The 27,648-nt window shown below is 40.8% G+C and overlaps 1 protein-coding gene across 1 annotated transcript; it reads right to left on the bottom strand.

Moving 5' to 3' along the window:
* Positions 1-685: 685 nt before the first annotated feature.
* Positions 686-26,793, bottom strand: CLSPN (claspin). Its single transcript, XM_004425940.3, has 25 exons — positions 26,578-26,793; positions 24,097-24,202; positions 23,118-23,566; positions 22,093-22,254; positions 21,325-21,402; positions 20,918-20,990; positions 20,246-20,354; positions 19,478-20,058; positions 14,797-14,988; positions 12,327-12,589; positions 11,208-11,383; positions 11,045-11,109; positions 9,944-10,143; positions 9,460-9,614; positions 8,640-8,866; positions 7,951-8,062; positions 6,807-6,882; positions 6,475-6,578; positions 4,475-4,639; positions 4,246-4,367; positions 3,871-3,998; positions 3,440-3,545; positions 2,798-2,880; positions 2,374-2,535; positions 686-2,070 (listed from the first exon to the last, which is right to left on the bottom strand). Exons 1-25 carry the CDS (start codon positions 26,791-26,793, stop codon positions 1,960-1,962), a joined length of 4,221 nt encoding a protein of 1,406 aa, XP_004425997.2. The 3' UTR covers positions 686-1,959.
* Positions 26,794-27,648: the final 855 nt, after the last annotated feature.

Raw genomic sequence — 27,648 nt, 5'->3', positions numbered from 1 at the left:
GTTTCATTAGAACGTAGCTGCAGCTAATGGCTCAACACTTTGGGCATAGGGCACGTGGGTCAGGCCATAACTCTCCACTTCAATCCTGTTACCAAGGTCAAGGCTTAGCTTGCCTTTTGACAGCTACACTGGCACGGGGAAAAGTGACCCAGAGCTTAAGACTCAACTTTTTTTTCTCCAAAGAGTGCTTTCTTTCTGGACTCTGGGACAGAAACCATTTGCTCCCCCACATTTCTCAGGCATTGATGTCTTATCCTCAGCAGTCAATCACAACTCTCTTCTCCATCTCTCCCCAAAAAAGGATATGGGAAAGCAAGAGGGGAAATATCTAGCCCTCCTCCCTAGTTCTCTTTTGCCCAGCAAGGGCTGCCTGGTCTTGGGCACTATTTAAAGAACTCAAAGGGAGGGGCAATAACTCTTACCTTGGACCCATGGCTGCCAATCAAAGGGTTGTAACAACAGGTACCACTTATGTAAACTCTCCTTGCCCACACTGAACCCAAACCACTTGGTAAGTGAATTTGATCAATTCACTGGAGTTGAGATGCCAATGAGGGGACAACTGCAGCAGTCTCTCACTCTAGGCCCAGAGGGCTTCCCTGAGAGGGAGAGACCCTGAAAACAGGATGCTCAACATTAGACAGGCACTGACCTAAGAAGGAGCATTCAATCAGGACAGCAAATCCTGTCTTCAAGGCACTGAGATTTATTGAAAAACTATATACATATTAAAACATCTTTAGATACATTTTCCCCATTACAAGATTACAAATATACAAACATAAATTCTGTCAAAGTCAGCATCTCGTGTATTAGAAACAACTGTAGAAAACCTATATCCTAATTCCATCTATTAAATTGGTGTTACCCATCTGCCAGTAAAAAACTGGCCCAATTCATCCAATTTTCCAAGTCCAGTTCCTGAAAGTGAAACCACAGTATCACATGGAATGTTTTTCCAAAGCAGCAGTGATGTTCAGTTCTGAGGGGAACAAAAATCTGTCTAAAATTCTGAGAGCCTCATGTTAGCTCAGGGAAAATCGGAAGCGATGGCAATTCTCTTCAACAATACTTGGATTAAACTCCATGGTGATTTTCTCTCAAAGTAAGTAATGAAGTATTCAATTGTCCTCTGACTGGTCAGGGAAATGTACTCAACCCAGCTGAATGCAATAAATAATGGTTATAGTTCTTCTTGTCAGGATGAGAAGGGAGCTGCTTGAGCAACAGTGTTTCAAGTCAAAAATTTAGTCCCAGGAGAGAGCTCTCTGCCCCATGGAATACCTACTGTGGACAGACATGGGGTGTAACCCTTTATCTTCATCCTCATACTCCATAAAATTAGGGCCAAGGTCTTTCTGACTTGGGTACCAGTTTGAGTCCTCATTATAAAGGAAGCAAGAGTTGATTGGAAATTTGAGGCTGCCTTGGGAAGAGGCATAGAGAAAAATGGAAGGGGCAAGACTAATATAACAGCCCATCTGTTGGTTCCTAGGTCCTCTGTCTAAGAAGTCTCTCTTTCACTGAGTCCTGGTCACTGTGGTACAGATCTTGAGGGGTGAAAGAGTCATGCTGGTACTGACATTCACTGCTTTCTGTAACGCCACACTTTTTCCTTCTCCCCATCTCCTCCAACCACCCCTTTCACAAAGAGGTATCAGATACCCAGGAAGCTGCTGGGATAAAATGTCAAATATTTAATGGAGGATACCCAAGTATCCCATGAGTCGATGTTGTAAACATTGCAGAATTAAGTTAGTGGCCAACCCAGGAAATAATACTAGGAAAGGAAAGAGATGGCCAGAGCCATGCAGTGCAAGAACTGGAATCTCTGTCCACAATCTTAATGCACTGATTATGAAGGAAGGGAGGATCATCCACATGAGCATCAATTCCAACCTTCAGTGCCAGATACTTCTCAACGCAGTCTCAACATAGGTGCTGGCACCCTTGATGGTGTTAGCTCTCCAAGTATCTGAAGATGCTTTGCTTCAGTCCTGAAGAGCTATCATCTGCTTTGGGACGCTTAGGTGAAGGGGAAGTCATTAAAGATGGACGCCTTCTCCTTACCTAGAGAGCAGAGAGAGACAGAGCCAGCTCAAGACCCTCATACAAGTACTTACTTTCAGTTAGCTCTTAAGCAACTCACAGTTAAATCATGGACAATTAAAAAAAAAAAAAGAAGGAAAGAAATAGGAACTTTCTAGGCAAGTTTCAAGCTGATTATCTACTGGGGGTAGCAATCCCTTTGTTGGGAATTACAAGATTAAAACTGCAGTATAAGCCTTTAAGCCAAAAATATATATTTTTTTAATTCAAAAATAAATAAATTCTGCTTTGGCGAGTCACCAAATCAGTTCTCAAATTCCCTACCTGAGGTCCAGACGATTCCTTTGCTGCCTCAGCCTTGACAGGAGAAAGTGTATGGAAGACAAAGTTTCTCGAATTTCGGGGAGCACTGGGGTTGAGGTCAGAGAGGGCAGCCAGTTTCTGAAGCACAGCTTTGGGCTGGTTTAACAGTGAGCCTGTCTTCAGCTGAGGAAAGAAGAGTCATCTGGCATCAAATTCCAAGTGCCAAGGAAAGAAGGAGAAGTCAGTTCCTCCGCGCCTCCCCCAGGTATTGAGGGGACATAGTCCTACCCTACTCAAGTAGAAAAGAAATAGTAGGCTCCTTTGATATCTACTTCCATTTCCTGCAGCCACCACCCTTCCCTAATGACAGAGCCTTCCCTCAGTTTGACCTGGGCCTTTATAACATTGCAGATCATGATGGCAGGTGACAAGATCCCCAACCAACCTGGTTGGCACTTCCTGGTCTGATGGCTTCAAAAGGATTTCTGAATAAAGACTTTGATTCTTGAATAACCACAGTGCGACTGACTGAAAAGAAAAGACAAAAGCTTGTTCTGGGCAAAGCTGAGTAGAACTACTTTTAAATCTAAACAAGCTAAGAAGCCTTTAACTAAACCCATAAACTAAAGCCATAGGGACTCTGATTATTTTATAATGGTGACTTGAAACTATAGTAAGTGGCTATGAGAATAGATAACTAAGTTGAACTTATCGACTAGTCATTAACAGTATTAATATGAAAAAAAAAGAGTAGTCAGAGTGTGGAGTAGTGTTTAAGCTCTGGGTTCAAATTCCAGCTCTAACACTTAGATATATAATCCTGGCAACTAAATAAAGAAGCCAGGATTCACTCTCTGAGCTGCCTTAGAACATAAGGTAAAACCATATATTCGCAACTACAATGTCCATTGCCTAATAGTCTCAGATCCAAGAACACTGTCTCCACGCCTCTGAGAGGCCTCTTTAAGACAATATTAGACACAGGCCCATGACTAGGCTGCGACAGCCCCAAAATGTTGGAGTCGCCTCCGGGGCTCCCGCACTAACAATCCAGGGAGCTGGACCCTGAGAAGGACCAAGAGCTCACCATTCTTCTGCAGTGCTTTGGCTGTAACTTTCTTGGCCAGCATCATAAACTGACTGTCTTCCCCAATTTCTTCTTCCTCTTCAGCTGCAATTTTCCCCTGCTGTGCCTGAAAATAAAACTCAGATAGTAGTAACAGAAGTCTACAGCTCCCCCAAATAGTTAGCATAGCCTGGAAGCTAGAGTACCTGGGATATTATTTGCTTTCCTTTTTGCAACCTTTTATTGCTTTAGACAAAAAAATTGATTTTGGACAAACAGGAAGAGAATTGCCCACAGTAACCTTCTCAAAGCACAAAAGAAAATCCAAGGATTAAAAGGGACAGCAGTATGTTGCCCAAGATGTTGAAACTATCATGACAAGTTAGGTGACTGGGTCCTCTCCTCCTCATAAATCAGGGTCAGAATAGGCGAATTTCTTGCAGATGTCCTACCTGGTCCCGAAGCCACTGCTCTCGTTCAATTCGCTCCTTCCTCCATCTGGCTTCCGTCTCATCAAGCTGTTCTTCCATCTGATCATCATCAGAGTCTCTGTGGAACAAGTCCATCTGGGAAGCATCATCTAAAGCAAAGAGTTAAGGCTATCAGCATTCTGCAATCCCCACAGGAGAGGGTGCCTGGACAGACACAAATGAACCCTTATCATTTACTGAATACTGACACAAACTTTTCCTATCCACTAATAGAAAATAACAGCTACAGCCAGACCCTCCACAATAGCCTGCTATAGTTTGATTTCCAATTGCTGTCTTAAACTGGACAAACATGTACCTTGTACCATTTGTTTCTAAAGGCAACAACCAAGATACCTATGTTTTTCCATCGGAATTTCCTCATTCGTCCAGGACCATCGCTGTGCAGATCCCCATCAGCAAGGTACCTTTCTTGGTATAAACGTAGCTGTCGCTTATCATCATCCAACATTGTTTTCCTACAACAGGAGAAATATGGTGTTCAAGACTAGGACCACTCTGGCTGGTTATAGGGCCTGCCTTAAGATGCACCCCATTACTCAGAGGGGCTTGTTGGGATACTGACATGTGTATTTTCTTGACTTGATTCTGTAGTTCCTCATCAGAAGGAAGTACTTCATCAATTATGTCCTCTTCATATTCATCAATCTCTTCTCCATCATACTCGTCTTCACTTCCCACGTCACTCCCTGATACCTCTGCCTCATCCTCCAGGTATTTCTTCAATCTCCTAGAAAACAATTTTGAAGATTAGAAAATTCAACAATGAATATACACACAGAATTTGGAAGCAATAAAAAAAGCAGAACATAGAGCCATCTCTAATAACAATAATAAGCTTAAATTAATAGTGATATATTTTGATAATACTTAAAAGTCTATCATTTAATATATAATGTGTGCCAATAACTGTACTTTATGGGCATTATCTCATTATCTCAGGAGGGGGTACTATTATTCCTTTCAATTTACACTTGAAGGAACTGAGACTCAGAGTTAACTTACCCAAGGTCACACAGCTAGGAGGTAGCAGAATTTGGATTCTACTAGGTTGGTAACTCTAAAGCCAGAACTCTCAATCTCCCCTATACATTTGGGACACACCTGCTGGAAGGTTCAAACTATTTTGTTTTGTATTTAAGCTCACCAGCTTTAGGAGATAGACTAGATAGTATGGTATAGAGAGGTAACAGATTGGGATCTTCTTAGCCCACCAAATCTTGACCCCCAAGTTAGAGGCACGACCCAGCCTCAAAGTTCCTGGTAATCAAAACAACTAGTTAGTTTTTCTATTTCAGTTCCCACTGAGAATAAATCTGCTGTCACCCTGGGTTCAAAGTCCTATTATCTGTGGTCATGAGTGGCAGAAGCTTGATGGCTTTCTGAAGGCTGATTTTGATCAGAATTATGTTATTGTTTTTTAAGTTGAGTTCCTCTGAATCCTAGGGTTCCTGGGGAATTCCTTCAGGGGCTACTAGCCAATCAGTTTCCCAATCTTCCCACCTACCCTCTTTGAGCAGTTCAACTTTTACCTGTCATTTTTTATAAGATTTCATTTGAACAAAGGATTCTGCAGTTAAATGAGGTTTAAGAACCATTGCCTTAGAAAAATCTATAGATGACCCAAAGTTGTATGAGATAGTTAATTTGACAGGTGACAAATTAGAACCCAAAACTGATCTTAACAGAATAGAATGATGGGCTAAAACCAACAATATAAATCTAATAGGCATCAATATGATGTCCTATATGTGAATTCCAAAAGTCATTCACATTCAATATAATATTGAATACCTATTAAATTTGTCTTTATAAAACTTTTAACATCATGGGAAAACATTCATGGATATGCTAACTGGGAAGAAAAGCAAGATGCAAAATTGTACATACAAAAAAATTTGTAGAGATCTCAACTATATAAAAATATATGCAAAAAAAAAGATTATGAGGCAATAACCACCATCAACACTTTCACAAATATTCTGCATGGTGGATGTGGATGACTTTTTATTTATATCTTTCTGTATTCTTTTACATATTCTAAAATAAAAGGTTTACTTTTATAATCAGAACAATAATAAAATATTAAAAAAATAAAGGGGGGTCATTTGCCCAAGACTTGGATGAGGAAAACCTGGAATGAGAGTAATTTACAGGAAAAAAGACCCAGGGAATTTTAGTTGTCTACCAGATCCTCAGGATCTAGAGTGATTCAGCTCTTGTGATCTTTGGTTACTTCATAAGTAGTATGCATCCAGAAGAAGGGATGTGGCTGTACCACTACATAGAGCAGTAGTCAGACCACACATGAGGATAAAGAGAATATCCAGTACATGAGGAGCAATGTCATGTGAGAAACAGTTGAAGGAACTAGAGATGTTTAGTACAGAAATCACTTAAGGAGGACATGATCATCTTTGAATACTCAAGAGATGGCATGTGAAAGGATTTTATTTAATCTTTGTTAACCACAAAAGCAAAAGTAGAACCAGCAAATTTAGGTAAAAGGTGGCAAGCTCAACCGTTAAAACTTTCTAGCAATTGAAGAATGGACATAACACCTACATTTGCCTTTTCAACTTCTCAGATTGCCTCAGGAGCTCTTCTTCATCATCTTCATGGTCTTCCAGTGCCAGATCTTCATTATCAGAGTCACTGTGTTGTTCATCCTGCAAAATCATATAGTATCACTCCCAAAGTTAAACAGAATAAAATGTGTCCTCAACTAAAACAGGATTTATAAACGTCTGCCCAAACATCTTATTCTAGGAAACTGCTCTGATAAGATGCCAAACTTAGAATTCTCAAGAACTCAGACTAGGAAAAAAAACAAAACGAAACATACAGCATCCATACATGGAGTTTAGTTATAATGATTTTGTTCCCTTAAAACTCACCTCATCACTATTAAAGTCGTTATCATTTGGGACAAGCCGAAAGTCTCCAAATTCTTCCTCTTCACCTTCTTCTTCCCTAAGATGCAAATCAACAAATGAAGCAAACTATAAGCAGTTGGTCAATTTAAGAATTGAAAATATTTTAGTAGCACCAACAATCTCTTCAAGAAACAGCAAACAAGATATCTTGCCTTAAACAAAAAAATTTTTAAATGTTGATAAAATACACAACATAAAGTTTACCATCTTAACCATTTTTAAGTGTTAAGTACATTCACATTGTTGTGCAACCAACTTCCAGAACTCTTTGCATCTTGCACAACTGAAACTCTAGACCCATTAAACAATCCCCATCCTTCCTTCCCCCCAGCCCCTGGAAACCACCCTTCTACTTTCTGTCTCTATGAATTTGTCTCCTTTAAGTACCTCACATAAGTGGAATGATACAGTATTTGTATTTTTGTGATTGGCTTACTTCACTTAGCATGATGTCCTCACAGTCCGTCTATTTTGTAGCATGTATTGGAATTTCCTTCCCTTTTAAGGGAAGGAAACACATTTAAACACAACGCATTTTGTTCATCCACTTGGGATGCTCCCATCTTTTGACTATTATGAATAATGCTGCTATGAACATGGGTGTATGACTATCCCTGTTTTCACTTCTTTTGGGTATATATTCAAAAGTAGAATTGCTGGATCACATTTTAATTTTTTGAGGAACTGCCATTCTGTTTTCCATAGCAGCTTCACTGTTTTACATTCCCACCAGCAGTGCACAAGGGTTCCAATTTCTCCATATCTTTGCTAACACTTGTTATTTTCTGTTTTTTTGACAGTAGCCATCCTAATGGGTGAGGTAGTATCTTATTGTAGTTTTGATTTGTATTTCCCTAATTATTAGTGATGTTGAGCACTTTCATCTGCTTATTCTTGCCTTTTGTTACCCTGTTCTCCACCAACTAAATGAAAGCATTATAATTTCCTTACTATGCAAATCTGAGACTCAAACCCACTGCAAGACTCTCAGACAGGATATGAAGCCCCTAAGGTGACCAGTTATTGCGAAGCCCACAGAACCTGACTCCAAGATTTTATCAGAAGACCGGGCCTTCCCAGGTCCCCACCAATCACTGAGACTCACCTGTCTGTTGGGAAAGAGCCTGAGCAGAGAGCAAGTGCTTCTTCCATTGGATCACCCATGCTGCTCTCCTTCTCCTGCTTATTTAACTCTGATGGAGCCACAGTGGAGGCATCTATATCACAAGAAGAAAAAGATTTGTCACCAAGGAATGACAGCTTTATCCTCTTTTCCCAGCCATCGAAAGACATGCCAGCTCAATATAGTTTTAAGGTAAGCTTGCCAAAAAGAGCTCACTATCCATTCATTCAACAAATCCGTATTTAGTGCTTACTATGTGCTAGGCACCAGGGATATAGTAGTGAACAAAACAAAGATCCTGGCTCCCACAAAGCTGACATTCTAGCAGGGGGGCGGCGGGGAGAAAGGAGCGTGTAGGTGGAAATAGTATGTTAGCATTTATATGAAATTTACTATAAACCAGACACTGTTCTAAGCTTTGCACACATATTAACATAAATCACAAATCATATGGCCAAAGCTAAAGCAGTCTTAAGTTGACACTTTACCACCCTAAGAAAGTAAGAGCTCTAAATGTCAGAGAGAGCTAGCAGTGAATTCAGCCTGCATGCAAGAATCCACAGCCCTCTTTTCTGTGAACTTTTCACCCAAGTGTAAGGGGCTTCTTTTCAAGGACACTGACTTAGGATATTTGGCTGTGATGAGCCTGATGCTCTCTGGTGGCTATTTACCCTGAGAAGTGAATTTTCCTGAACAAAGATTCAGAAGTTCCTCCATGTTCTCCTTCTTGTCGTTCTCCCTGGGCAGAGGTTTTTCACCCTGAGAAGTGAACTTTCCAGTGCACAAATCCAATAGCTCATCCATGTTAGCATCCATGGCATTCTCATCCATACTGGCCAATGGCAATCGAGGCTTCAAAGCTTGGTACTGATTCCTGTGGTTTCTAACATTTAAGAACCTACAAACACAATGAAGAGTGTAAGAAGCTCTCTAGGAAAAAAACAAAGTAGTGGGTGAAAAACCCTGAACTCATTTCCAATACCATAGCTAGAAGCTGAATCCCAAACCAGAAGACAAAAGATTCAAACTTTAGCCTTGTGATAATGTGAAGAGGGAGGGGGAAGTCTTATGAAAGAATAAATGCTATTCAAAAGATAAAGGGTCAAGGATGATTTTTGGCTTCCGATGGTGCTAGAGTAGGGCTTGGTGTTATGTCCATGTAATGTGCCACACACAGGTCTGTCAATTCTCAATTCCAACCAACAATCGTAACATAGTAGGATGGATACAGGGAAATTTGATGCCCTTACAAGAGCTATGCATTTCAAATAAGGCAGAGATCGAAGGATCAGAATGCCAGCAAGGGCTATTTACATGTTATTTTCTGCAGAGACTTTGTTCAAACTTGTAAAATGTAATACTAATGGTCTGCATACCTTCTCTTTCTCAGAAGAGAAGGCACAGATGGAGTAACAGAAGCTCACTTTATTTTTAAACAAAATTAAGCAGTACCCAACACCATCCCACCCACAGAAACATAAAACTACCTACCCATCTGCATCCAACAGTTGGCTCTGGGTATCATCTTCTAAACAGAACTGGAAGTCTCCTGCTCCTAGGAAAAGTGTCTTAGGCTCTGGGGAGGCGTTATACAGATCCTGGGAATCCTCTATGGGAAGTGAAGGCTCAGACAGCTTTCCTGAACTCTGGCACCAAAACAAAACCAAACAAAAACAAAACATTTTACAAATGTCATTCACTGTCATGACAACAACAGAAGTTGCTATTTGCAATGTGTAATCTACTCTCAGGCAATTGCAGCTGAGGAGGACAATGCATAGCCAAGAGAAGCATAAAAAAAATATCTCCAAGAAAGTAAGAACATTGGTTGAGGCTTGTTTTTAATACACAAAGGGGGTGGAACTTTTAAACTGAACATACATAATGTGGTGGGAGTTGGTTGGCCTGGACACACTTTATTTAGTAACGTGGGAAGTAATAGGGGGAGGAGATTAGAAAACCATTATCATCTTACCTTAGAAGCAGAGCTGACCAAACTGGCTCGAAATAGCCCAGGGGAAGGAGATCTGAATCCTCCTGCTGTAGGGAAAAAACTGGTCCCACGGCCTGTTTGTCTGTTGCAAGGCTGATAGGATGGAATTGTGGAGCCAATTAGCTCAAAGCTGCTATTGTGGCTGCTCTCCTTTGTTAGCAATGAACATGAATCATCTTCATCTAAAGAAAGGGAAACAACTTTTAAGTGAGTGATTCCGGAAATAAGGTGGATCTGTTTAGGAAAAAGAGCTGAGAATGAAACTGTCAGGTATAATTCATAGATAAACTTCTCAAGTTATATGTTCCAAAACATTAAGTCAAAGGTAAATTACGGTACTAAGACAGCATTGTACGATCAGCGTTTATCACTCTAAACTAAATGACACCAGGGCCAGCCCCGGGGCTTAGTGGTTAAGTGAGCGCGCTCCGCTACTGGCGGCCCGGGTTTGGATCCCGGGCGCGCACCTACGCACCGCTTCTCCGGCCATGCTGAGGCCGCGTCCCACATACAGCAACTAGAAGGATGTGCAACTATGACATACAACTATCTACTGGGGCTTTGGGGGGTTAAAAAAAAAGGAGGAGGATTGGCAATAGATGTTAGCTCAGAGCCGGTCTTCCTCAGCAAAAAGAGGAGGATTAGCATGGATGTTAGCTCAGGGCTGATCTTCCTCACGTACAAAAATAATAATAATAAAATAAAATAAATGACACCTGAAAGTTCCCATCTTTCTCTCACCCTGACTAATGGCCATAATCACTCTCTTCATTATCCAATCACTTATACATCTTCCTTTGATCTACACATGATAGAAATATTTCACAGTTCACTTAATCAACACACACTCACTACGGACCTATTATATGCCCATGGTCAACTATAAAGAAACTGCATGTAAGTTTTCAAAACTGCTGGACCAAAAAAAAAATTCTTATTAATAAATCCCTTTCATTGCCACATGTAAGACTGGGAAAAGTCCACTATGGTTCAAAAAATGGAACGTTATGGAATTGTAGTCCTTAAGTATCAAAGCTGGAGGATTAAAGATAAGTCAAGTTCTGCATAAGAGTCACTACTTACCCAGTTTGCTAGGCCTTTTGCCAGAGTTTTCATCTGTTTCTGATTTTTCTTCACTAGGAAAGTAACTACAAAATAACAAGGTAAATTGTTTGAGTATCTGTTTCTGCTTACTAGAGCGGCACATCCAAGGGAATCTTATTTTTCCTTACAGAGAATTACTTACCCCATCTTGGAAGAGCTGTCCTTAAATAGAAGTAAGATAGAATCGGATGAGAGAGGCTTGGGAACAGAGAGGCCAACTGACTTGCCAATTTCACTACTGCCATCATTGTTTTCTTTATCCATTTCTTTCTCATCTTTGGTTTCTATTTCTTCACTACTGAGAAGGAATTCTGCAATCTTTATCAATCACACCACCCGAAAACAAAATAATACAAGTCAAAAATTTTAAAAGCAAACACACTGTTAGCCTGAAATATGCATGCTTGGTTACAGGTCACATCCTAAACCTGAAAAGGTAAACCTGAAGGAAGCTCAGTCTAACCATTATCATTAACATAATTTTCCCTGACACTCCTAGAGCTCTTTAATACTTATTTTATTTTACCTTTTACCCTCCCCAAATTGCTACAAGATTATGAAAGAAGACTGGTTTATCATTTTATTGAGGCAATGAGAGGTTAAATGTTAGCCTGAGATGGCAGGATAACTACTGACCTCAAACCAACCACAGACTGTGATATGCTGCCCAATCCAGCCATTGCTTTCTTCTTCCTTTACCCAGGGTTAAATATCAACCAACTCTTCCCAGTGACTCCAGGGTTCAAGCAAGAAAGCTTTTCTTTTTTCTAATACCAAAAATCCTATCATCATCTATCTTCCCTAGATGGAAAACAATACTATGGAACAAGGGCAAGAAGCCCTTCTACAAATGTTCTTCTCAACGAAGAATGAAATTAACTCAGAAAGTCTTAGCCTGCCTGAGAATTTCCAGACCTCAACCTGGCCAAGGTTAAAACTGCTTTTTATTCTGAATAGAGAAAACTAAACAAAAAACAAAGGTGAAAGTCTCTATCAATACATAGCCATTTTAATGTTAGCATTATATTACAATATGTCAACTAACAGTAACAGCCAAAGCTACAGCTCTGTGAACTGCTGGTGCTCAATGGTGCTGACAGAACTGAATGCACGAAGATTTAGGTACATATGAGCTAGCTATATTCATCTCTGCTACTGAAATCTCTTATACAATTGAACATGTTTCTTATATCTTATTTAAATCCAATTTTCTCTTTCCCTTACCATGACCAAGTAACAAAATTACATAATTGCCAGAAACCTGATTGCTTTCTTCTTCTTCTTCTTCCTCCTCCTCTTCTCCTTCTAACGCTTTCTCTTCCTCCTCTTCTCCCTCTAACACTTCCTCTTCCTCCTCTTCTCCATCTTCCTCAGACTCATCTGTCATTTCTTCCTCCTCTTCCTCTTCTTCAAATCCATCTTCATTATCTAATTTAAATAATGCTTGGCGCTTCTGGCGTTCCTCAAATCTTCGGAGTTTCATTGCTTCCTGCAATTTAGCTTTCAGCACCTGAAGCTTTTCACCTGAACAGAAATATGAAGAAATGCTTTAGACATAATGACTGACTACATACTACAATAATGTAAGTGTGCACTTTAGGCAACTCCAGAAGTGTTCTAGTCACATCTCAAACGGAAAATCAGAGACCTTAGTACTCTAGGCTTTTGTTATTTTAACAAGTGGGGATTATTATGAACTGAAGTAAGAGAGAACTTCCATAATTATGTTCTACACCCTGGGATTATATACTATGCAGAGATTATAAAATTATTATTAAAAAGCACAAAGAAGGGGGTATGAGTGGGACTTCAAAAGTCTCTGGCTCAGAAGCCTTGAAGGAAAACACTGATAAATTTAGCTATATTAACGAAAAAGAGAAACAACTCAAGAGTAAAATGGGCAAAGGATATGAACTGGTAGTTTAGAGAAAAATGAACATATATTGTTAATAAACAAATTAAAAATAATGCTTAACCTTATTTCTGATTAAAGAGATACAAATTAAAATAATGAGATACCATTTTTGACATATTTGGCAAAAATTAGGTTTGATATCCTTTTTTTTTTTCTGTTTGTTTTTGGTGAAGCAGATTAGCCCTGAGCTAACATCTGTTGCCAATCCTCCTCTTTTTTTTTTTTTTTTTTGCAGAGGAAGACTGGCCCTGAGCTAACATCCATGCCCATCTTCCTCCACTTTATATGGGATGCCACCACAGAATGGCTTGACAAGTGATGCATTGGTGCACGCCGGGGATCCGAACCCTGGTCCGCTGCAGCGGAGTGCATGCACTTAGCCGCTACGCCACCAGGCCAGCCCCGATACTATCCATTATTAACAGAAAGAAACAGGAACTCTTATACACCGAAACTCAGTGTAAATTGGGGCAATTATTTATTTTTGTGTGTGTGTGAGGAAGACCAGCCCTGAGCTAATATCCATGCTAATCCTCCTCTTTTTGCTGAGGAAGACAGGCTCTGAGCTAACATCTATTGCCAATCCTCCTTTTTTTTCCCCCCCAAAGCCCCAGTAGATAGTTGTATGTCATAGTTGCACATCCTTCTAGTTGCTGTATGTGGGACACGGCCTCAGCATGGCCGGAGAAGCAGTGCGTAGGTGCGCGCCCGGGATCCGAACCTGGGCCACCAGTAGTGGAGTGCGCGCACCCAACCGCTAAGCCACGAGGCCGGCCCCGGGGCAATTATTTTGAAGGACAATGGGATGATATATACCAAAATTTTGACTGAAGGATTCCATGGTAAGGAATTTCACATCCAGATATACCAACATATATATGATCCTAGGATGCAACACTGTATGAAATCCAAAAACTGGAATGAACAAGATGTCCATTAATAGGAGTACGCCTAAACAAATCACACTATATTCATACAATGAAATATTATGCAGCTGTTAAAAAACCTCAAAGGCAATAAAATATATATCTGAGCTCTGGAGTTAGGTAGTTTGGATTAGGCTTGCTGTGAAAACTTGAGCAAGTTGCTTAAATGCTCTGTATATCAGTTTCCTTATATATAAAATAAGGATAATAATGTTATTTACTGTAAAGCACCTAGAGCAGTACCTGGCAGAGAGTAAGTGTTCAATGTCATACACACACACACACACACGCACTGGTATATGCATTTGAATTTCCCTAGAAGGACACACAAGAAATTGTTAACAGTTACTTTTGGGAAGATTAATTTTTCTTTTTATACCTTTTTCTCAGTGGGTTTTTTTTTTTCTATGTGATATATTACTTGTATTTTCAAAGTGAGAGTGGGAACAATAGACCTGTCTCCAACACATTGTTAAAACAAAAAAGCAGATTACAAAGCAGAATGCATGGTTATGAACGCATTATTGTTTTTTTTAAACATACACAGACATACATGCGAAGAGGAGAGTTTAAAAGGATAGATACACAATATGGTTATAGAAGTTGTCTCTGATAGAGGATTGTAGAAGCTCTTTGTTTGCTTTTTTCCATGTATTTTCTACAGTGGATATTATTAGTTTTGACAAAGGCTATTTTAAGAAATAAAGTCATCTTAACCACCCCACACATCCAGGCAATGCTACACGTGAATCATGCTAGAGGTACTACTGTCCGGTCTTCAAAGTCTCCAAGGAAAAAGATTCTATAACTTTTCACTATAGGGTCTTCAGTAGCCATAAAGACCTGCCAGGGGTACAAAGCATAAAGCAGAAAACACTGGACTCAAATACCTGGTTTTGTGTGGCTCGCTCCATCCAGCTTCTCAGCTGCCAAAGTCACAGGCACCACATCTGCCTTCAGCTCCTCCTTCCCATCAGTGCCCACCTCTTTCACTACGATGTTCACATTCACCTTCTGACCGGCCCTGGGTTTGGCTGCTGGATTAGCATGCTTCCAGAAACGCTGCTTCAAGGCTTCCAGTTCTAAACCCAAACGCCAACCAGTATGTCAGTTTGCCATGCTCAAACTCTTTCCTTTAAGATTCCAGTTAAGAATTATAAACTAAGTTTTTTAGCTCAACAAAGTTGAGGGAAAAACACACACAGAGACATCAAAAACCCCTTTGCTACTAACGCCTGTGTCTTAGAACTTAACCCAAAGTTCTTGGTTAATGGACTGCTGCAACTGTTCTTCCTCAATATATTTCAAAAATCAGACTTTGAAGGTAGAAGTTTATAAGTGAAGTATCTAAATATGTGCAATTCTTAAAAAAAAAAAGTATTAAACTGGTAGAAAAAAATACCATAATTCTCAATTATTCAAGGGCTTAATTTTTCGTGGGTTTCAATCTCTTTTTTAATTCCCTATTTTGAACATTTCATTATTTATTAGCAATCTTACTAAACATGGGCAAGAACAATTAAAAAAATGGACAAAGAAAACAATCAATCCAGTCAGTGATGTAATTCAGCAGCAGGACTGGAAAAAGGTTTTTGGTAAAACTGTAATACTAGTACAATCAGAAAGGAAATCCCACTTACAGGCGGCCCCTGTACCACACACCCAACTTATATACCAATGAGACTATATACACTGGGAGCAGTAAGTTCAGTGGTCCAATGGCAATAAGACATGCCCCTCTTCCCCGCTGCTATTGTCTAGAATTTCCTTCTCCTTTCTCCCTCAGCCAGCTGCTCCCTGGCACCATCCCTACTCACTTTAACTCCTCATACCATAGTGGGATCTGTTGTGAGAGAGATGACAGTTATAAAGAGAAAAGAAAGGAAAAGGAGAAAAACCCTTTCAGGTTGAGGGATGCTGGATAATCTCATACACGTTCTCTTCCATGATAAAATGTCCAGGATACTCGAAGTTTGGTTCTTTTACTAAAATGCATTCGAATCATACTTTAGTAGTTTTGTGGTTACCATCTACCTTCCCTAGAGGGTCTTAGTAGAAAAAGAACTGGAAGGAAACCTTTGTATTCTGAGTCCCTAACATTATTAGCAGCAAAAATCCACCTCCAAAGGATGGTATGTTTACATTACAAACAAAAGAGTAGGGAGAGAAGCTGTAAATCTGCATCCTTTTTACAGTGGTTCAGGAAGGTTGGAAGCAATGAGTGGTGGCAGTGGGAAGGGAACAGAAATAGGTAGGTCATTATTGGCACCAAGAGAATTAAAGAAATGAATGGGGAGGAAGATAACTTGGGACCTAAAATAATAGTGAGGCAGGAGGTGCCTTTGTTCTTCTGGAGAAAGCCAGGCCCCGCAAAGCTACTCATCCCCCAACCCACCAGAGCACCCACTTTTCTTGCCCTTTACTATGTGACTCAACCATCACCCTCCCCACCCTAGAATCCCTGTTCAAGCTCCTCTCCCTCCGTCAGTCTTTTTTCAGCACCTTTCATCTCCTAAGTGAAAAGTCTCTGCTCCAGCTCAAGTTTCCACCAATAGCTTGGATCTACAACTGTTCTCGTTCCCATTGCTCCAATGCTCTTAGTCCAGAAAGTAGAGGAATTAAGGGCAGAGATTATTTCCTATACTATTGCAGGAAGCAGGAGTAATATATTCCTGGCACCCCAAAGCTTAGATCTACATGCATTTTCTAATGGAAACCTTATTTTACACGAGGTTAAGGATACTGCTTTTACTCTTAACCTAATCCAATGTGTCCACCACACCAGCCACCCAATTGAACTCCCTAAAATGAATATCTGATTAGGTCATTTCCCTTGCTAAAAACCTTTCAATGGTCCTCTACTAACAAAAGGCTAAAGTTCAAGCTCCTAGCATGGCTTAAAACCCCCACACAATCTGGCCTCCGGTCACCAATCCCCTTGCAATCTTCACTTTCGCCAGCCAGAACTCCCTGTGCTTTCTCTTGTCTTGCCTTTTGCAGGTCTGTCCCCTCCACCAAGAAAGCCCTCCCTCACAACTCTGCCTTGGTATCTCCTACTCAGCTTCAGGACTCAGTTCAGATATCAGCTCCTTTCAGAGGCTTCCCTGACTCCCTGTGAGGTACTCCAAGCGAGGTACCTTTCCTCTAGGCTCAAAGTATGCACAGCACTTACCATCCAGTAGTATAATGGTCTGTTTGCCTGCCTCTCACTCCTACTAGACTTTAATTTCCTTGAGAGCAGGGACTACGTCTTACTTGTATACACAGCACTGAACACCATGCTAAATAAATTTTATTGCATGAATGAAGGAATGTTGATCCCAACTTCATGTACATTATGGAATAGGCTGGTCTGGAAACTCAACTTTAATGTCAAGTATTATTTCTAAAGGAAAACATATTCTGAGTTAAAAATGACCGCCTACTATGTGCCAGGCACGGTGCTGCGCCCCTGTGTAAGCCAAGTATAATGTTGGAAAAATTACCCAAACTCTCCAAGCCTCAGTCTCTTCATTTGCATAAGAATACCTGGGACTACGAAAATTAAGAAACATAAATAATAAAGACTCTGTCAATGTCTAATATAGTAGGTACTCAAAAAGTTTCTTCCCTTTCCTGTTTCTCAGTCTAGGACTGTTTAGATAACTTCTAGTCCCATATAACAAAATTTTACAGTGTCTAGTATAGTAAGTACTCAAAAAATATTTCTTCCCTATCTCTTAGTCTGGGACTGTTAAGATAACTTCTAGTCTCATACAACAAAACTTTCCCTCCCTGTTCTGGGCAACAGCTCGTTCCCATGCTTCCTTGCCAATGGAGGTATGCTAGTTCTGTTACACAAACTCCCACCCGACCTCCTGGTCTGGTCAAACTGACTTTCTCATCCTCCCAATATGCACCATACAGAGCTCTTCTTGTCCCTTCCAAGAATGTGCTTCTCTCCACTTCCACAAAGTCCACCCATTCAATCAACAAAGACTCACTGAGCATATCTTACATACCAGATACTGTGGCTGACATAGCACCTGCCAGCAATAAGCTGTTTAGTGAAGGAGAGTCTTGATGTAAATAATTTCACTAATAATAGAAGTAGCAGTAGCCAGTATTCGAGTGCTTTGTTATGCTATCCATTTGTACGCATTACTTCAACAAATCTTTACTATAGCCCTGTGAACCAGATAGTGCTGTTACTTAATTTTTTTAAAAAGATGGTTTTTTTAAAGCCATCTTTTGGAGAGGCAAAATCACACACTTAAAGTTACACAGTAAGTAGCATAGTCTAGATTCAAACCCTGGTCTTGCCACAGAGTCTAAGCTTTTAATTATCATGCCACACTGCCTCAATGCAGCGGAGGGAACACCCAGTTCTACCTACAAGTCAGGAAATTTAGCTAAAGTGGTAATATTTGAGTTCTGTCTTGAAGAATCATTCACTCATTCGTTCAATAAATATGAATGCCTACAATGTGTCATCCACTGTGGAAGCACTGGGGATAGTGTAGGGAACAAGCCAGAAGATCCCTACTCAAAGTACAAAGGGAAAAACAATGAACAGGCAATTACATCCACCTACTCTTCAAGCCTTCCTTTAATCACCTATTGGAAGAAATTTATCCTTCCTCTGTTGTCCCATAGCACTTAATTCTAAACGTTTCTTTCAGCAAAGACTATGTTTCCCTTGTCTTCACGTTATTTAATTTTTTCCAATTATCAGTGACACATGCTCATTATAGAAGATGCCACTTACCACCTTCTCTCTTGCAATACTGTTATTTGCATACTTCTCATCTCCCCTACTACAGTGTAAGTAGCTTAAGTGTAGGATAAATATCAGATTTCTCTTGGTACGCCCTACAGCATCTTGCATGTAGTGGATAGTTTAAAATTTGTTGAGTGAAAAGAAAAAGAAATTCAGTTTTGCAGACAATGTACTGAACTGAAATGTCTCCCTTTGTGAAAAACTGAATAATGCTTTTATGAATGTCATACCATAACACAATAGCAATGTATCTCTTTTGTATATTAACCTATGAACAGGTTTCCATTTTAAATCAGGTTTAGAACATTTCTTTTTTTGTTTTGTGAGGAAGCTCAGCCCTGAGCTAACATCCATGCCAATCCTGCTCTTTTTGCTGAGGAAGACCGGCCCGGCCCTGAGCTAACATCTATTGCCAATCCTCCTCCTTTTTTTGTTTTCCCTTTTTCTCCCCAAAGCCCCAGTAGATAGTTGTATGTCATAGATGCACATCCTTCTAGTTGCTGTATGTGGGACGCGGCCTCAGCATGGCCTGACAAGCGGTGCGTCGGTGTGTGCCCGGGATCCAAACCCGGGCCACCAGTAGCAGAGCGCGCGCACTTAACCACTAAGCCACGGGGCCAGCCCCTAGAACATTTCTATACTCTGCCAAATTTATCTAAATGGGAGTCTACCCGTATCTGGTACATCTGTAGAACAAGATCATGTGTGGTTATCAGTTTCTCCTGTGTTCCCTGTCCTCCACAGTGGTATATAATTGACAGCTGCCAGAATAAATCACTCTGGAGAGGCCTCCCCACAGTTCAAAGGATTACCTCTGTTAGTTTCAGGTTCTTCAAGTATGACAAAGGAATCTTCATCGGCACCCAGCCGAGGTTTAATGGAAACATCTACTCCTAGTTGCTTAAGTCTATCCAGAGTGAACCTCCTCACTTTTTCAGGTGGTACAACTGCTGCTGCTTTAGTTTGCTGGCTGGGCTCTTCCACCTTCTCATCTGCTTCTTCTGTTTTTTTCAGGTCTTCTTCTCCCTCCAGGGCGTGAGGTTCAGGTGCCGCAAGACCTCCAGTCTGATACTCCTCATTGTCCTTGTTCCCGAGGAAGCTGGATTCCTGTTGTGCCACTGAGCTGTCCCCAGGTGAAGATCTAGCATCACTCTGATTCTGTTTCTCCTGAATGTCTAGCTCTTCACTTCCCATCAAATCCTTACTGCAAGACTCATCTGATCCAGTAGTCATCTGGGGTTCCTTTGAAACTACAGGGAGTGCTTTAATTTCCATTTCTTGTCCTGCACCCGTGGTCTGCTCAGCATCTTGGCCATGGTGGTCATTATTCATTTCAGTTGCATTTGCAGTGTCTGTGATTTCTTTGTGATGACTTGACTGATACTTAGATGACCTAGAAAAGGAAAAATGAGCTGAAGTTGAAAATTATCCTAAATGTGAAACATTCTCATTCCTTAGCACATAATGAATCAGTTAAATCAGTTTTAAGGGAGTGAGGAATCTGAACTTTTTACACCATATGTTTGCTACAAAACTGAATGTTTATGAAAATTATAATCAAAAGGAAAGAGGGCTCTTACTTCAGTAGCGCCATGGCATTTCCCTGGCAAGTGGGCCGGGGTTTACGTTTGAAGAAATCATGGATGGTTTTATTCTCAGGCATGTGATATGGAAGATTAAGTGCAGACTCTATAAAATGGAAAAAAACAAGCAAATACATATACTGTATATTCTGAAATGTCACTTCATATTCAGTTAACAGTACAACCAAAGCCATCACCAGAAATAGAAAACAATCCTGGCTTTAATAAAGACAGGACCTAAGTACAAAAGAACTCCCAGAAGAGGAATGGCTTTTAAACCTAGTTGTGAAATCAAACTGCTGCAGGAAGTTTTCTAAAAATATGGGTTCTTGGACACCATCTCAAGCCTAGTGAATCAGAATTTCTGTGGGGCCTAAGAATTTACATATTTTAAAAGTTCCCAAAGGGATCCTGATGCAGCTGGTCCATAAAAAACCATTAAAAAACTCCCTCCTTACCACCACTACAGTTCTGGAAATTTTTTCAGTTTATACTAATGTTCCAGGAGCTTTAGAACAATGGCCATTCACCAAGATCAATTCTAACTTGATATTATAATCCCATTCATATTAGGAGTGTTAAAAAAAATGAAAATCTCCAATATCCAAGTTAAGCTTACAAAGAAATACTGTGATTTGCCTCAAAGTTTACTGTACTGGTTTGCATTACCTCGAATAAGGCGCTGAGTCTCACTATGCAGTTTTTTTAACGCTTCCTTACTTAACTTGGCTGCCTTCCTTTCCTTAAAGAGAACAAAGAATGAGATTACATTAATGCTGTTATCCAGAAAGACAGATATTCATCCCTCAAAAGTTTGCTCTCTCCAAGAAAAGAGGATGGAGAGCGAATAGTAAGCACTAATAAGCTCAATACAATATAAACTCAAGGAGCTCATTTATTTGCAAGTCACATAGAATTTATTCAATCCAATCCATATCTTTGTCCCTACTATGTACAAAGCAACATCTTGAGTACCCCCAAAATATGACAGACCTGAAAAAATATTTATCCCTGAGAAATTCACAATCTTCTGGAGAAAGAGATCAACATGACAACTATACAGGGCTCTGCCTCACCTTCCTCACGGTGCCTTTTGATAACTCACTTTCTTCTTCACATGCATAGCCCACACTCGCCAAAGACAGTTCCTTTTTCTAAAAGAGAAGATTACAAGTTGAATAATATGGACAAAAATCAAACTGAAATAAGAGAATGTTGCTTACTCAAAGATTGCTTTTGTACTCCAACATCACATCATGATACATTAATAATAAATCAATAATTATCAAATAGAAAATTTTAAACACACAGCATCCTATCTATAATGCCTACAAAACAAATTAGATGTCTCAAATGGAGTTTGGGCCCTCATTTCTTATATCTCTGCATTACATCTTTCCCTAAGGAGGGACAGTGACTCCCAGGGAGCTAAAGATAATCTTAGGAAGAATAATTATGCTTCCAAACACTTAGGACAGCGATGTTTTGACTGATGATTCTCTCCCATACCCTTCCTGAACCTCTATGGGTTCATTTCTTAGAAGAACAGGATTACAAAGTTTATATCTCTGCCCCATTATTTACCTGCTTCTCACACAACATAAAGTATCTTACTTTTTTCCCCAACATTCCTATGAGGGCAATCAAAATACTTAGTTGCTAAACAAGTTAGCATGTCTATCACTTGTACTCCATGACTCTAAAATTAACAGCTGAAAAACTTAAATTAATTGACACGTGTTTTTCTTCAGTTAAAAAAAATTAAGGTTCCAACAGTAAATCAGAAAATAAAGCAAAGGTTAGAAGCAGCGGGTTAGTTCTTATTACACCCATCTTTGACTTGCCTTGTGCTTTTTTACTTTGTTTTTCACAGCTGCCCTTATTGATTCCAATGACTCTTCATCTTCCAATGGAGAGCTATTTTCCTCCTCCAACCCAGTTTCAAAAAGATCTTTATCCATAAGAAGACAGCCACTATCATTAAATGGCTGTTTCACATCATCTTCCTGGACAATGCACAAAGAAAAGCAAAATCCAGTCATTTCAAAATCCAATATTTCACAACATCATACAGCAATTTGGATCAGGCCAGGAGAAAACCCATGGCATTCTAGAACATTCTCACTGGTTCCTAACCCACAGACATCCTTTGAAATCCACACTGTGATTTTTTTTTTTGTGAGGAAGATCAACCCTGAGCTAACATCCGTGCTAATCCTCCCCTTTTTTTTGCTGAGGAAGACCGGCTCTGAGCTAACATCTATTGCCAATCTTCCTCCTTTTTTTTTCCCCAAAGCCCCAGTAGATAGTTGTATGTCATAGTTGCACACCCTTCTAGCTGCTGTATGTGGGACGCAGCCTCAGCATGGCCGGAGAAGCGGTGCGTCGGTGCGCTCCTGGGATCTAAACCTGGGTCGCCAGTAGCTGAGTGCGCACACTTAACCGCTAAGCCATGGGGCCGGCCCCCCACTGTGATTTTTATGCCACTGTCCATATTAACAAATAAGTTAAACACTTATTAAGCAACTAGCTTATAAAACTTGAGGATGGTTTTTCTAGTTAGCAAACAAGACTTCTGACGGATGGACGCATGAAAAATCCTTCTTTGAAAGTGAATTTTAATCAGATCAGAAGCAGCAAAGAATTACTCCACGTGCTCACAAAGAAATCAGAAACCCGTTTATTTGGAAGTGTCCTCCATGTATCCGAAATGGAGAATGAGACCAACAAGTTTTAAATCACATACCTCATTACTCACAATCAACTCAAAGCTATATTCTGAGTGCAGAAACAACCTCAAGAACTAAAAGCAACTTTTTCTAAAATGTTCAACTGCCTTCGAAGCAGCAAATTATTCTTTTAAATGTACCTCATTTTTTGTTTCCTTCTTTTTTAGCCGCCTAATTTTTTCCATCTTTCTCTCTTCTTTCTCAAGTCTTCTCTTTGACTTTCCTTTTCCTTTTCCTTCAGTTCCTTCTTTATCACGTTTGGGTTTTTTGGAAATCTTTCTGTCAACTGTCAAGTCCACAGAATTTTCAGATTGGAGACCCAGCTCTAAGCAAGGTGTCACTTGGGCCTCAACGTTTTCCTGATACAAAGACTCCTCAATGTCACTTTCATCACTGTCTGCCAGAGTTTTGTAAATTCTTCTGACTTTTCCATTTTTCCCAGCATATAAGTTCTCTTTATTTTCCTCCACGACACTGTCATAGGTATTCTTCTCCAGAGAGGCATTTGTGTCCTCTCTTTCAGAATCACTATCTTGTAGCACCTTCCTGCTTTTTAAGTTCTTACTCACGAACATCTCTTCATCTGAATCTGGAGGAAACACAAATTTTTTTAGAGGTCTGCTGTCATTTGGCCTTCCTCCTAGTCCCACTACTCCTCAAAAACATCCAATTATCCAAGTGATATATCACCTTGTGAAATTATGTAACTATCACCAAGAACTGATTGTAGCAAAGCAAATCTAAAAATACATTTTGAAAAACATTTTCCCTGGAAAAATGTCTCTTACTGAGACATGTAATTATATATATTTACAATGTGTAAAGTTGTTCTAATCCTTCTGGCAGGTGTTAAAAATCCTTTTATTATAAGACGAATGTATTCAACCAGGCAATGTGGTAGCTTCTAGACATTTCATACATTCAATAATATAATAGAAATGGGTTATTTTCAAAAGGGTACAAGCACCATTATTTTGCTTTTATAATAAATAAAACAAACAATAAGGTTAGGCATTAATAACGTAATAAATCAAGAGAATAATGAAATTAATTTGATCTACTTACAACCCAAGCCCCCACATTCTATTCCTAAAAATAAAAGTACTGACTATTACAAACCTCTTTCACTCAAGGGCCCAATTGTTTCACAGCTGCCCTGTCCACTGTCTGAAGGACTATCTGCTTCTTGTGAAATGAGTTTTGGATCATTGATTTCTAGGTGAACCTAGAAAATGAGAATATACATTAAACAGCAGGTGAAAGAAAACTAAGTACATAATAATACACAAATCATTATGGGATCATCAGGCTGAAATAAGGAAAAAAACCATACAATGGTTCAATGAAGGGATGATATTAAGAATTACTGGACAAAAAAGAAACAAAAATTCATTGTCCACCTTTGAAGGATGCTATAGAACCAACCCTTTATTTTGAGTAATGGTAAATAAATGAAAATAATTAAGCATTTATTATGCTTTTTCTGTGTAAACTGTTTCTCAGTGTATCCAAGTAACATCACAGAGACGCAATCCAGATGTGGAAAACTCTATACGACAAACTATGTGGTTTCTTTAACAGCAAATTGCAAGAAAAAAGAGGTGGGGGGGGACCTATAAAGAGAGCTAAGATATATACATACACACACATATTAACACTTGCAATATGCAGACTTTTTTTGGATCCCGACTCAAACAAATTGAAAGTATATGTATGAGTCAAAGAAATCTGAACACTGACTAGATATTTAATATTAAGCAATAATTCTAAAACTTTTAGGTGTGGTAATAATATTGTGGTTATCTTTTCTGGAAAGCCCTTATTTTTTAGAGATGCATAATGAAATATTTGTGGATGAAATAATGTTTGGAATTTGCTTCCAAATAATCCGGTGAGGGGGAAAGTGGGTAGGGGTATAAATGAAACAAGACTGGCATGATTTGATAATTGTTGAGGTTAGGTGATGGGTTCATTATACCAGCCTTTCTACGTTTGTATATGTTTGAAATTTTACAAATAAAACCACTTTAAAAGTCACAAGTAAAAAAATCTAAGAAGTAGGATGTGTTAGGTGACTTGACCAGTTAGTGACCAAGCTGATCCTAGACGCCAGGTCTCCTACCTCTTCCGTGTTCTTAGGGCTCTGAATCAACTCATTAATAAGGGGGAAAATACTAACATCTGTAATGTAACAGGGCACAAGGCATCATCCTAATGGTTTCTCAAACAACTATTAAATTGATTTGAGGGCAAGCCCAGTGCCCTAGTGGTTAAGTTCAGCACGCTCCACTCGGTGGCCTGGGGTTCAGTTCCCAGGTGCAAACCTACACTGCTGGTCGGTGGCCATGCTGTGGCAGCGGCCCACATACAAAATAGGGGAAGATTTGCAACAGACGTTAGCTCAGGGCGAATCTTCCTCAGCAAAAAAAAAAAAACTGATTTGAATGTTTGGTACAATTATTAAAATAATAACCATAGATAATGTGCACCGAGGAATCACTGAGGATCATCATGTATGTGCTGATGATCCTCCCAACAATTCAAAGCAGTAAGACTGTCCATACAGAAACTGTATTCAGTAAGGTACATGGTGATGCTCTTACTCACTCCAATCCAGACAATTTGCAGTGGTACTAGCAACAATCAGGGCCAGGAAAAGGGTGAGGAGAGAGAGTCTCAAAAACCCATCAGTAATCAAGATAATATCTTAGTGCAATATTTAAAAGAAAAAATCAAATTGGCAAACTATGGCTTATGAGGTCAGCCGCCTGCTTGTGTAAGTAAAGTTTTATTGGAACCAGGGCCGGGATTAGGGTGAGGTGAGTTAGGCAGAGTAGTGCAAGCGCAAGGTCGGATCTTGTCTTTATTTAAAAGTTTGATATTTTGTTCAAAATCAAATCATGGAATCTTTTGCATTAATTTTTATTTAAAAAATATTGCGTTAAAATATTATCTTGATTACTTTTTTTGACGAAGCCTTAAATTTTGCTCCCAAGGCGAGTGTCTCACCCTAGCCCCGGCCTCAGGGTGAAACACAGGTCTGGAAACAGACGTCGTTTCTCCGCCCAATTCTGCCACCGACCAGTCAGCTACCAGCCAGGAGGCCCTGAGACTGTACGTCCCCTCTCGGGGCCCCGTGTAATGACCTCCAAGGCCCCTTCCAGAGCCAATGTCGAATTCCCTGAGACCCCCGCCGTCCATTGACACAGAATCCCGCCCCGCATCCCAGCGGCCCGGTTCAGCCTGGAATTTCCTCTTTTGGGGCGCTGTAGGAGGAAGAGCTCCCTCGGCAGGAAACGCGCCAAAGGGGAGGGCGGGTGGGCGGCTGCAGGGGCTGGGCGCGCCACAAAGACAGGAGCAACAAGACCGAGAGGGCTGAGGCAAGAACCCCAGCTCCAGGACTGGACGGCGGAGTCGCGAGCCCCCGGGGACAGTGGGTTGATCCCGGGGGGCCGCGAGGCCGAGCCGCCGCAGAGCACGCCGGGAGCTGTAGTCATCCCAGACGCCGCCGCTGGCTTCGCCCGTCTCGACCCCGCTCCCACCCCACCCCTCGGCGCCGGACCCCCGCAGCCGCGGATGGAGGCATGTGCATGAACTCACCTCAGAAACCACTTCGCCCGTCATGACTCTGGCATCCCCAGCGCTCCGCTCCGGACAAAGCAGTTCTCCGGTTCCCTGAGCCGGGGCGCAGCTGCTCCCGCCGTCTCCAGCCCCGCAGCGCCGTTCGAGCTTTCGCGCCCAGCCGGAGTGCAAGCCCCGCCCTCGACGATTTGCACCAATCCGGAGGAGGTTTTCTACATGAGGCCACGCCCCCATCCCGTCCTACCAATCACGAAGCGCCTTCGGCCAGCCCTACAAGTATACAGTACTGTAATCAGGGTTGGGTTGGCGGGTGGAGGGTCCTCTTGTCAACTGAGTTTAGGGGAGGCTAGAGGTATCCTGGCTGCCGGGCAGTCGGGCCCTCTGGCCTTGCAAGACTGTACCATGCAGTTGTGGACTTTGACCTTTGCCCTTTGCCATAGCGCGACAGCTCCCATCAGGCGCAATTTGAGGAGTCAGCCCTTCAGGCGGGAAGTGAGCTGGAAGAAGATACCTGGGCACCCAAGGGCATCCTTGTCCCATACTTGAGTGCCCCTGTGGGGCTTTTCTTCACGACCTCCATCCCTGGAGTAGCTAGATCCTTCCTGCCCCTTCTTGTACAAGGCACTCACACCACTGAACATCAAAAAAGAAAAGTTGTGTGGGCTGCTCAGATACCAAAGAATGTCCTTGGATAACCTTTATAACTTTATTTAAGGTTAATTTGAGGATGCAGAAAACACCCACCCATCCCACTCCTACCCTCTCTGGACAAGGCAGGTAAGAGAATAAAAGGTCTGGAGTCAGACTAATCCCAGACAATTCTATCCCTTGTCCCTGTGCTGGTTACTATCTTTTTGCCCCTCCAGGTCTATTCTCTGTCTTTCCTTATCCTGCTCTGTCCAGCCAAGGCTGACTTCTCCCCACTGCATTGCCAGAGCTCCCTTGCCCTTCCAGTTGAGTCAAGCTACCGGAAGATACTTTACAAGATTACTGTAAGGAAGGGATCAGAGGGCACCAAAAAAGAAAGATCACAGTAGTTACTAACCCCACCCTACCCCCATGAGTCTATCCACCGGTGGGGTGCCCAAC

The sequence above is a fragment of the Ceratotherium simum genome, chromosome 22, assembly GCF_057802395.1.
Source record: "Ceratotherium simum simum isolate JZ-2026a chromosome 22, ASM5780239v1, whole genome shotgun sequence".
In the NCBI taxonomy this organism is placed as follows: domain Eukaryota; kingdom Metazoa; phylum Chordata; class Mammalia; order Perissodactyla; family Rhinocerotidae; genus Ceratotherium; species Ceratotherium simum.
This window is presented reverse-complemented; position numbering and strand designations above follow the sequence as displayed.

Coding starts and splice junctions, on each gene's coding strand:
- CLSPN (XM_004425940.3), bottom strand. CDS start 26,793: ATGGGGGCGTGGCCTCATGTAGAAAACCTCCTCCGGATTGGTGCAAAT. Junction 22,255..23,117: donor AGAAGGAAACAAAAAATGAG/GTACATTTAAAA, acceptor TGCATTGTCCAG/GAAGATGATGTGAAACAGCC. Junction 2,881..3,439: donor CAAAGCACTGCAGAAGAATG/GTGAGCTCTTGG, acceptor TTTTCTTTTCAG/TCAGTCGCACTGTGGTTATT.